General features: G+C 42.9%; 1 protein-coding gene across 1 annotated transcript; it reads right to left on the reverse strand.

Annotated features, from left to right (window-relative positions):
* Positions 1-1,496: 1,496 nt before the first annotated feature.
* LOC148130825 (uncharacterized) lies at positions 1,497-3,314 on the reverse strand. The gene has a single exon (XM_087965672.1). It carries the CDS (start codon positions 3,111-3,113, stop codon positions 1,497-1,499), a length of 1,617 nt encoding a protein of 538 aa, XP_087821798.1. The 5' UTR covers positions 3,114-3,314.
* Between the last annotated feature and the right edge of the window lie 7,394 nt (positions 3,315-10,708).

The following is a 10,708-nucleotide window of genomic DNA, read 5'->3' on the forward strand; positions in this document are numbered from 1 at the left end:
TTCTGTTGTTTCCTAACATAATGTCCCTTTTTCACCTTATTCCTCTCTTTTTGGGTTGTTTTTCCAGATCTTAGAGTCCTCTTTTCCTTTTTCTCTTTCTTTTTTCCTTCTCCAACCAAAGTCATTTGTTCATCAAAGATGGCTTCTTCTTTGTCCCCTTCATCCTGTTGTTCATTCTGCTTCACATAAGTATAAACCGCCATTTCTAAAAATGGAAAAATAGTGCCAAGACCATCTTTCCCTTCTTGTTTTTCTTTTTCATATTTTTGATATACAAGTTTCAATCCATCCACAAGTGATGCCATTGTGTAGAGAAAAAGTTTTTCCAGACAACCACCCAGATGTTTTGATCAGAAATAATTCTCAAAAGTTCCAAAATCACCAAACAATCCAAACAGGCTTTTTCTTTTAAATACCTTCTTCTTCTTCACTTTCTCTTTCTGGGGTTAAAGTTTAATCACAAAGTTCCCTTTCAAATATATTTTTTGGAAGTCTTATTAATGCTTAGTAACTCTTTAAAATTCTAGGCAATCTTCTCCTTATTTTCAAATTTTGCTCCAATTTTTTCCCCTCTCCCTTCCCACTCACAGCCAAAAGGATTTTTTCCCTCCGCTGTCACTTTAGGAAAAAGAGTGGAACAAAAAAAAAACAAACCTTTCCCTTTTAAAATATTTGCAGCTTGTAACTCTCACTAGAGACAATACATACTTAGCAGCCTTCAAGTTTCCAGGTCACTTTCTCTTGTCTTGTCCCGGTTAGAAGCAACTTTCACTATTCTTCCGACTTTCTCCCTCCTGCACCTGCTTGTCCGGCTGCAGATTTCTTCGTGGCGGCCATTGCTGACCGCCGTTCCTCCGCCTCAGGAAAAGGGGGTTTAGCCGGCTGGGGAGGGGGTCTGCGACACCCCCAAACCCCTTTCCGGATCCCCCCTGTCTTCAGCTGCCTCTTCGGGGCATCTATATCCCCCAGATCCAAATGGATCGGGGGAACCTTGACGGTGAACGCAGCAGGGATCGCGCGGTCGCGAATCCCTGCCGCCGCCGAAAGGTTGCAAACCGGAAGTCCAAAGCGGTTGAGTCTTTTTAAGTCCAAAATTGGTCTCCAACCCCCCGAGTGTTTAGGAACAACGAATAGATGAGAGTAAAAACCCCGCCCTCTTTGTTCATACGGAACTGGTTGGATGGCTTTTATGTTTAGGAGGTGTTGGATAGCGGAATCCATTAGGTTACGTTTGATCGGGTCTCTGGAGTGGGGGCACGACATAAAGAAATTTGGGGGAGTGGTGTGAAATTCAAGGGCAAGACCAAATCTGATGGTGTCTCTGACCCAAGCGTCAGAGGTAGAAGAGTCCCATTGACTCGCGAACAACTTAAGGCGACTGCCAATGGGGAGAATCTCCCTTGACCTATCTTGGTCGTGAGAAGGGCCTGCTTCCTGTCCCTCGAAAAGGCCTTTTGTATTGGCTGCCCCTTTTACTTCTGTCTCCCGAGTCAGCTCTATCCTCGGGTTGACCTGATCTGAAGGAAGGGGGCCTCTGATACCTGGGGGAGAAGGGGGCCTGATAGAAGGGCCAAAAGGAGCCTCTCCGAAAGGGCTGGGGGAGTTCTGAAATCTGATTTTTGTATAAGGGAAGGAAGAAACTTTTTCTTGCTGCGGGTCTCCATGAGTAAGGGGTCCAGGGAGGGGCCAAACAGCTTATCTCCCACAAGGGGGGAAGAGGCCAGTTTTGCTTTATTTTTAAAATCTGCCTGCCAGTGTCTCAGCCAAAGTAAGCGGCGGGCAGTGACATGAGATGTGATTGCCCGAGAGGAAAACTTGACTGAGTGGTAAGTGGCATCCGCGGAAAACTCGGCAGCAGCCATAATCTTCGCGATGTCCTGGTGAGCCCTGATGTTAGTTGTGGGTACGTGTTGCTGCAGTTGGTGAAGCCAACGAATGGATGCTCTTGTGAAAAAAGATGCGGCCGTAGCCGATCTGATGGCCCAAGCGTCTGACTGGTGAGCCCTGCGCAGGGCTAACTCGGCCCACTTTTCCTCAGGCTTTAGAGCCTCTAGCACCTCAGTCGGAGTTAAGGAGGACGCTAAGTCCACTATGGGCTCATCTACCTCCGGGGTGCTCAGCAGCTTTGAAAATCCTGAGTCTAAATTAAAGAATTTTTTATCGTGACCAGTTGGGGCCAGGTGAACCGCTGTAGAGGCCAGCTGCTTTTGCACTAAATCAGAGAAAATGGGTGGAACCGGTATAACCTCGGCCTCAACTACAGGCTGGTTAAAGATTAGGTCCGCTGGACCTTCCGTTGAGGGTGCAGGGGTGTCGCCTGGTGATTGGGTACTTAGGCCAGAGATGTTCTTGGCCTTGAATAACAGAGATTTGAATAGGTGTGGTCTGAATAGACCCGCGAAGGCGGGCTGGTCCGGGATAAGCCCCTCGTCCTCAGACATTTCCCCCTCCAGGGGGTCTGCCTCTGATAGGGGCTCGCTATCCTGCATCGACCCCATTTCAAGTTCATCTGGCTCCATGAACTGGCCCATTTCTCCCTCCTCCTCCTCCTCCCGGCCTTGAAAGGGGGTCTCCGTCTGCAAGTATACCTGGTGTTGGTCCGACCTGGGCAAGGATCTTAGTAACTGAGACTCGAGGTCAGGAGCTACCGGATAATGACTAGACCTGGTTACTTGCTGGAGACCGTCTGCGATCCCTTGGCGGATGGCCAACTCCATCCAGGTCCTTATTCTCTCTGGAACCTCCTCAATGAGGGAACCCTCTTGATGAAGGCCAGCGGCTGTGGGGTTGAAGGTGGCTTCTGGCGCCCTTCTAGCTGGCGTTCCGGGAGTCTGAGCATGTTGTCCTTGCGAGGGCAAGCTGCGCCTGGGAGAAAGAGGAAGATCTAGAGGAGGGGGGAGAGGTTGAGCAGAGGTAGACGGACTGGAGGATGGTAAAGTCTGAGGCACCGGGAGGGCTTCCCTGGTGCGCTTGTCAAATTCTTTTTGTAGGGCCTTGTGGCGCCATAAGGTGTCTCTTTGGGAGGCTTTGGTCTCTTTAGCCTCCTTGCGCAAATGATGGGTTTTGGCTTTTGCCTTCAATGAAGGGCCTTTAGAGGTGTTACCATCTGCCATTCTTATAAATTATATATTGTAGTAATAGGGTAGAAAAGACAATATGATGCGGTTGGCACACCCAGGGTCCAATCTGAGTCAAGACGGTTGCCCTGATAATTCTTAACGTCCCCCCCCTTTTTTAATGGCTATATGTATATATCCACATATAGAAGGAGTCTTATCTCAGTGATAATAATGTAACGAATTACAATATTATACTGTACAAAATATAATTATTATAATTATTGTTGATATTATCAAGTTTATTAGTATTATTATTGTAAATTAATACTAATATTGAAGTTATGCTTGAAAATGATACCACAAAGAAGCTGGTATAATTGTTGCACTAGTGCTCCAGGAGCCACAGTATACTTGCAACCAATTTTTGAGAAAAAGTCAACCAATCAGCCAAATTTCGATACGCCTCAGGCCCGAGTAGAAATGAAATGGGGCCTACAGCAGCTTGATTGCACAGGCGGACACGGCCTAGGTGCCTGCTGCTGTGCCGCTGAGGAAACTGTGGGGTTATATTAAGCCAACAAGATTCAGTGAGAAAAGGTAACCTTGAGTACAAATTGCCAGAGAAATGAGGTTAAGAGACTCAGAGGATCCAGGGGAATCCTACTATGACGAGCCAAATCCACCCACAGCGCAGGGAAATTGAAGAAAGTAGGCCTACGCCATGTTTCTTCGCAATCCAAAATGGCGTCCGCCAGTAATAAACAGCTCTGGTAGTGCTCAGCGGTCTCTTCCCTTCGGGAAAATCGAAAGCGAAACTCCAAGGGAGAGATTAAACTGTTTAAATTGCGATTGGCATTCAAGGGGGGGGGGTGGAAAGAGCGATACGACTCTCAGCGATCAAACACAAGCTGCTAAAGCAACGAGAATGCAAGAAAATACGAGAGAGAACGCAGCGGCTGTTAAGGAGGCAGAGGCAATTTTCCGGCTATGGGGAGGTCGCGCGAAGCACTACGGAGCCTCCCGCTGCCTTCCTGGGGGTCATAACAGCGCTTCCCCCTAGTTAGTTAGTTTGACCAATTTAATAATTGCGCAGAGGCTAAAGAGAGAAAAGGGAAGCAAACCTGAAGAGAAATTCAATTAGGAGTTTTTGAATCGAAGTCGTGGTTCGGCCAAGGAGCAAGCTAAAGCACTGCCTGTTTCGCAGGAGGCTGAGCTAAAATTGGGGAACACTACGGAGGAGTCACGTGGAGAAAGGAGGAGCGTTCCTCAATTCAAGCTCAGCCTAACAATGCGGAGACTGAAGAACCGCCCACTACTGGATGCTCTGAGCAGCTCATAGAAGGAGGTGATTGCTACAAGGAAAACGACTTTGTATGTCAGGAGTTGGAGATTTGACTTCCTCAAAGGTTCAAAAGGCCTCTTAGTGAGAGCGACAAGGACCTTGTTAAGGTCCCAGGTGGGGTAACGGTGCTCTGCTGGAGGGCATAAATTGGTGGCTCCTCTAAGGAAGGACCTTATGTGTGGGTGATGAGAGAGAGAACTGAGACCCTCGCGAGTGATAACTGATGTCAAGGCCGCTACCTGCCTTTTTAACGTATTAGGTGACAGCCCCTTATCAAGCCCCCCCTGAAGGAACTCTAGAATCTGAGCGACAGATGGGGAGACAGGATCAACTTGAAACTTACTACACCATTTGCAGAAAATGGACCAGTTTGGCTTTGAATGCTGCAACCTTATCTGCCAACTTGAAAATGGTTGTCATTTTCCCCTGAACTGAGAGATTGAGTTCATTGAGCAGGTTAAAAATGTCACACAGGTAAGCAAGTTTCGAGAGCCAATCAGCGTCACTGAAGTATGCTGCCAGTGGTGACTGTTTTTCCTAGAAAAATCTCTGCAGTGACTCTCTTAACTCAAAAACTCTTGCCAGCGATTTCCCTCTTGAAAGCCATCTCACTTCTGTGTACAAGAGAAGGCGTCTATGTTCTGCATCCATCTCTTCACAAAGCTGTTCGAACAGACGTGAATTCAGGGCATGTACTTTTATATGGTTAATAATTTTTATCACATCTTGCAAAACGCTGTTAAGCTCAGGTAGCATTTTTCGGCTTGTCAGCATTTCCCTATGGATGACACAGTGTGTGGTTTCATGGCTTCATTAGCAAGTCTGTCACCGCATATTACATAAAGTGGGTGTGGGGCTTGTGAATCACCAGTTGCGATGAACCCGTAACTCAGGTAGGATTCTTGGTATTTTCTTTTAAATGCAGCTTTCTTTTTGCAGGCAGTCTGTGACCCTTCTGCTGTCTCATCGTTGTCTCGTTTACCCTTTCCAAAAAAACTCTCCAGTGAACTCTGTTTCTGGCTCATTTTGCGAGGGCTAGCTTGTATTGCTGATGCAGGATAAATACGCGCCAAAGAGTCAAGCGCGGAAGTTAGGCGAGGGTGGAAGTGGTTGTCTTTCAAAATAAGACACCCGAAAGCAAAAACATATTTTTATATATATTTTAATCATGATTATTCATTCTTTGCGGCCCGGTACAAAATGATCCACGGACCGGTACCGGTCCGGGGCCCGGTGGTTGGGGACCCCTGCCGTATCGTCGTGACGCCAGCTCTGCCCCCCATGTCCTAGCATTTTTTGATGTGTTGATGCTTGCAGCATGCAGGCCAGGTGACACTTTACGTGAAGTCCAGCTGCTTTTATGGTTTCTGGGAAAATTAGTAACTTGTTTGGGGTATAACACTTCATCCTTATTAAAGCTGGTTTTAACATGTTGAGATTTCTGGAGCTGAGCCTGCTTGATGGGTTTGGAGTGCTCATGATTGCCCTACTTTTGTTCTTGCCTGGGTCTTTTGTCTTTCCTATCATGGTGGTTAATTCTGCCAGTTATCAGTGCTTTTTGTTGTCTTGCTTGTTTGCCTGGAGGTTTCTTAAAGGCAGAAGGGCTGAGATTTCTGGTGTGAGGTTTTGGGTCTTTGGGGGAACAATCCAGGGTTTTTATTGCAGTGGCTTTGTCTGGGGATTAAGTAAAAAACTGGTTTTTATCTGCAGTATTTTTTTGGGTGGGGGGGGTGTATGCTTTCAAAGTTATCTACTCATTAACAATGATCAAATATTTGCTTATCCTTTTTACTGAAGTTTTCTTATATAATTGGTGTTTTCTTTTATATTTTTACATTTCTAACTTCTGTTTCTGTTAGTTAGCCATTGATAAGAGAAATCCCAAGTTAAAAAGTGTTCTAAGCCTTCTACTTGATTGTAAATTTGTAATTGTTAATTTATTCATTTCTGCACATTCTAATATTTTAATTCATTTTCATATCTTTGTTTTTCCATTATTGTGCAAACACAATTCTAGCAGCTGTTGTATGTGTAAAATTAAATGAATCCAACAAAATATTTCTGGTTTTAAATCCAGAATGCCCTCTGTTGGGATTTGAATTTGAGCTTGTATTCTGATTGGTTGTCAGACTCCCATGGGGCCATGCAGGGGCAACTCTGTAGGCTGTCCTGAGTCCTAGACTTGGTTGACCCTTGCTGGATGATGATGTAATGAAAGGCTTTTTGGAAATTCCTAATACAGCTCTACCTGGAGTAGATATTTGTTATGTAAAATAATGGCCCATTAGCAAAGGTTGGGGGAGGGCTGAGTTTCTGCCTCTCTTGAGTTTTTACTTTTCTTTTTAGGGGAAATATTCTACCTTTTTAATATATCCTAGAATATTTCATTTTCCTAGGAGAGGGGTTGGTTTTAACTTCCAACAATGAAAAACTGTATCTTTCTTGTCTGTTGGACCCCATTCTGATAAGACTGTACATTGTTGCTGGCTGAAAAAAGAGATCCCTGCCAGTCAAATGACCGCCAGGCCACGCCCAGCCAGTTACATGATCGCCAAGTCACGCCCAGCCAGTCACATGGCCACTAGGCCATGCCCAGCCAGTCACATGACTGCCAAGCCACGGCCACCAAATAAACCACACCCACAGTCACATGACCTCCTAGGCCACACCCACAAAATAGGCCATGCCCACAGAAACAGTGGTAAAAAATGTTGAATTCCACCACTGTCTGTAGTGCTTGTGCAATCGTTCCACCATGATGGTACCCAGGTGTTTTTTGATTTCCATAACATTCTGGAACCTCAAGTAAAATGCTGCGCAAGCCATCTCCAAGTGGATAATTTGTTCCTCTAATTCCTTGTTCATTGTCATCATTTTTTTTTGTTCAATAGCTCTAATTTGTTCTCATTTTGTTCTGATCTAATTTCCACCACCTGCATTTTTTGTTCATTTTTCTTGATGGCTTCTTGTATCGTACCTACTTTAGTGTCCAATTTATTAATGTCCTCTTTCATTTCCACATGTTTTTTTGACATATTTTCCTGCATCCTCATCATGGTTTCTTGAATTGCCAAAGGCGTTGTTTGCATGTTAGATGTTACACTTTGTTTTTTCTCACCCAACATTCCCTCAATCGTCTTTTGGCCAGATGGAGATGAAACTATTGTGTTAGATGTCCTCTTTGCTGTTTCTAAGGTTGTTGTTATGGCACTTGTCATATTTCTAAGATTTCTGTTTACTTCTGCCCACACCACCATCCACTTTGTGTTTTATTGGTTGACTTATATTGATCTCTTTTCCCTGCTAATCACTTTTTTTTTATTTTCAATGTCTTCTTCTATTTAATTAGTTAACCCAACCTCTTAAGTTCCCCTTACTATTTAAATAAGTCTTTCAGTATCAATATATTTCTACATGTCACAGAGATTGATGATGAAATAAATGGCTTCTCCCCAAATGAAATAAATGGCTTGACCATTAATAGTTCCTTGTTAATGTATAGTAACTAGATCAATCCTGGGAAAGGTAAAAAGGGGTTGCTCAAATATTTTGATAATAAATATAAGGAACTTCTATATTTTACTCTTTGTTGCATAACTTTTGTAGATGTGTTCCAAGCATGGGTGGTTTTGGAGCATAGCAGGGGAAGGCCTGTAGCCTTATGTTGTGCTAACATACTGTATATTATGAAGGCTGCATCACTTTCTAGGTCATAAGAAAATAGATTTACTGAGTCCCAGAGGGAAGAGTAACTTCTCCAAATACAGACTGTAAACATTCAAAACTAAAATGGGGAAATAGTAATTTAAACAAGACCCATCCATACCACCTGGGTTCATCCAGCGTATGAAAGAAAATCCTAAAATGGAAAGTGAACTTCCTGAGAAAGAAACTTTAAGGTCTACTATCTCTGTCAATTCGATCTCATTTTCATAGATGCAATTGATATTGAAATGTTAGTCAACAGCTTTAGAGAGGCGAAAAAGAAGACTTCGTTACTGTTTAATGTCTGGTGTTTTTAACCAAACACCAGTTGATTGTGTTGGACATGGCATGTCACTGAGAAGTAGGTGATGGAAATATATTGCTATAACACAGTGATGGCTAACCTTTTCAGCTTGGTGTGTCGAAAATCGGGAAAAAGTGTAGCCTTCCTCGGGTCGTGTGTCACTTCAAGAAATATCAATAATTTGGTTTATGACGGACTGGGCTGGGGTGATCACACAGGGCTGTGAAACTCGTCTCCCTGGTCTCAGGGCTGCAGGTGCAGGATGTGGGGATCGGAAGGCCACCTTACAGGGCTGTGAACCTCATGGATCTCCTTTCCTCCTGTAGCGTTCCTGAGGTAATGAAACTGACAAACCTCAGTTTATGGCGGTTAAAACTGGTTCTTTGCTGCAAAGATCTTGCGGCAGCGGTGACACCACGCCCACGCAACAAGCAGGGAGCAGGGATTGGAGCAGAGCACAGGCAGCCTCTAAATGTGCAGGTTTTCCCCACACCAACAGGCGTGTCAATCAAAGTGCCTCAGCGTGTCACGAGTGACACGCGTGTCATAGGTTAGCCATCACTGCTATAACACATCAAATCTTCCACTACACATCTCAAGTTTGTAATTCCTTTTGGCATTTCAAAATGCCAGATGGGTAAGATCCCAAGATAACTGAAGAGAACTCATAGAACAATAATGAACAATCTCCTTTTTAACAGGCCATTTAACCCATGATGTTTACATTCAATCCAGCATGGATTAATGTCGAGTTTATATAATTGAAGATTGCATGAAAATCTGTTTATATAGTTCATCACATAATCCATCTTCTCCTGCAGCCTTCCCAATAGGAAGTCTGATTAGAATATTGTCTCATTCTCTGCCATGTGTAAGGTGAAGTTCATGAAATATATATACCTCTTTCAGTTAAATTTCTAGTTTTAAAGGTAGAATTAAAGTTACATAATTAGTTTTGGGAAATATTACTCTACTGGTAAAGAGAATCTCATCTCTACATTTACTACTTTTCATATCTGAACTTGATTTTTTAGTTTAGCTCCTGAAACTGATTCTGCTCATTGGTGATTCTGAAAACATTCTTTAAGATTCCACATAAAGCCACCGGAATATAGAGCAAACCCCCATCCCTTACTAGGACTGATGTTACCTAGTTTGTGCAATGAAATGTCTGCAAGAAAACAACCAAGCTCAGAGAGCACCAAGGCCCCACATTCATTTTACCTCTTATTAATAATTTAACATCATTTATAATATACAAGAAGGAATAGAAGGGTTTTTTTCCTGTGAAGTATCACTTATCCTTCCTATCGCTAAATATGGTAATTGCTGAATCCTTGGTGCTCTCTGAGCTTGTTTGCTTGCAGACATTTCATTACCTGATAGGTAACATCTTCAGTGCTAGTGAGCGTGGGGTTTGCTCTGTTTATATACAGTAGCTTGCCTTGTCAGTGTTGGTGAGGGTGTAGTTTTCTCCTTGGTCATTCTTTGATTGGTGTATTGTTTTCTGTTTCATTGTTTGTCTGCTATTAATAACATGTTTGGGAGTTGTTGAAGGGTTTGGGGATTCCTCTGCTAGACAACCGCAATTCAGAATATATGTAAGAACAATCTTAAGAGGACAATTAACTGAGCATCTCTAAAATGGCAGAATTTATCAATATCTACTTTGGAAATATTAGTAGAGTGGGCCTGAACTTTATGTAAGCTGTAGCCTAAATGCTGGCAGGCAAATTCAGTTTCAGCTCAGAAGCTGAGAAGCAAAAGTGCTTATTAAAGAGCACACCTTTTGTGCAGTCAGTAATGGCCATAGTCACCTCGAACTCACCTGTACCTAAACATTGAAACAAAACAAAAATCTTTGTTCAATTTTGACTGTCTCTTTATTTTATAAACAATAACCCTGCCTGCTCATACCTGTCAAATCAGTATTAATCAAATTAGTGTCAATCACTAAGAGCTACAAGGCTGCCTCTTCTTGATGGTGCTATTTGGAATATTCTCCCCCTCCTAATTTGGAGGCATCTGTAAAATATTTAATAAGTTTCCTTTCTGAATGCTGAGCATTGTGTTTCAGACATTTAAAACATGCATTTGCCTCTCTGTATGTTGAATTGTTTATGTTTATACTTGTTTTGCTTTGTCACTTCAGTTTTTTATATATATGTATGTATGTATGTACGTATGTACCTATTATTACTTCAACATAATTCCAATTGCTGAAAAGTTATTTATTATATAATTTTAATAAATAAAACATTGTAGATAAAGTTCTTTTTTTAAAAAAAAATCAAGATG

The sequence above is a fragment of the Notechis scutatus genome, chromosome 4 (genome assembly GCF_049901735.1).
Source record: "Notechis scutatus isolate UNSWTSFEM ecotype Mainland chromosome 4, rNotScu1.2, whole genome shotgun sequence".
Classification (NCBI taxonomy): domain Eukaryota; kingdom Metazoa; phylum Chordata; class Lepidosauria; order Squamata; family Elapidae; genus Notechis; species Notechis scutatus.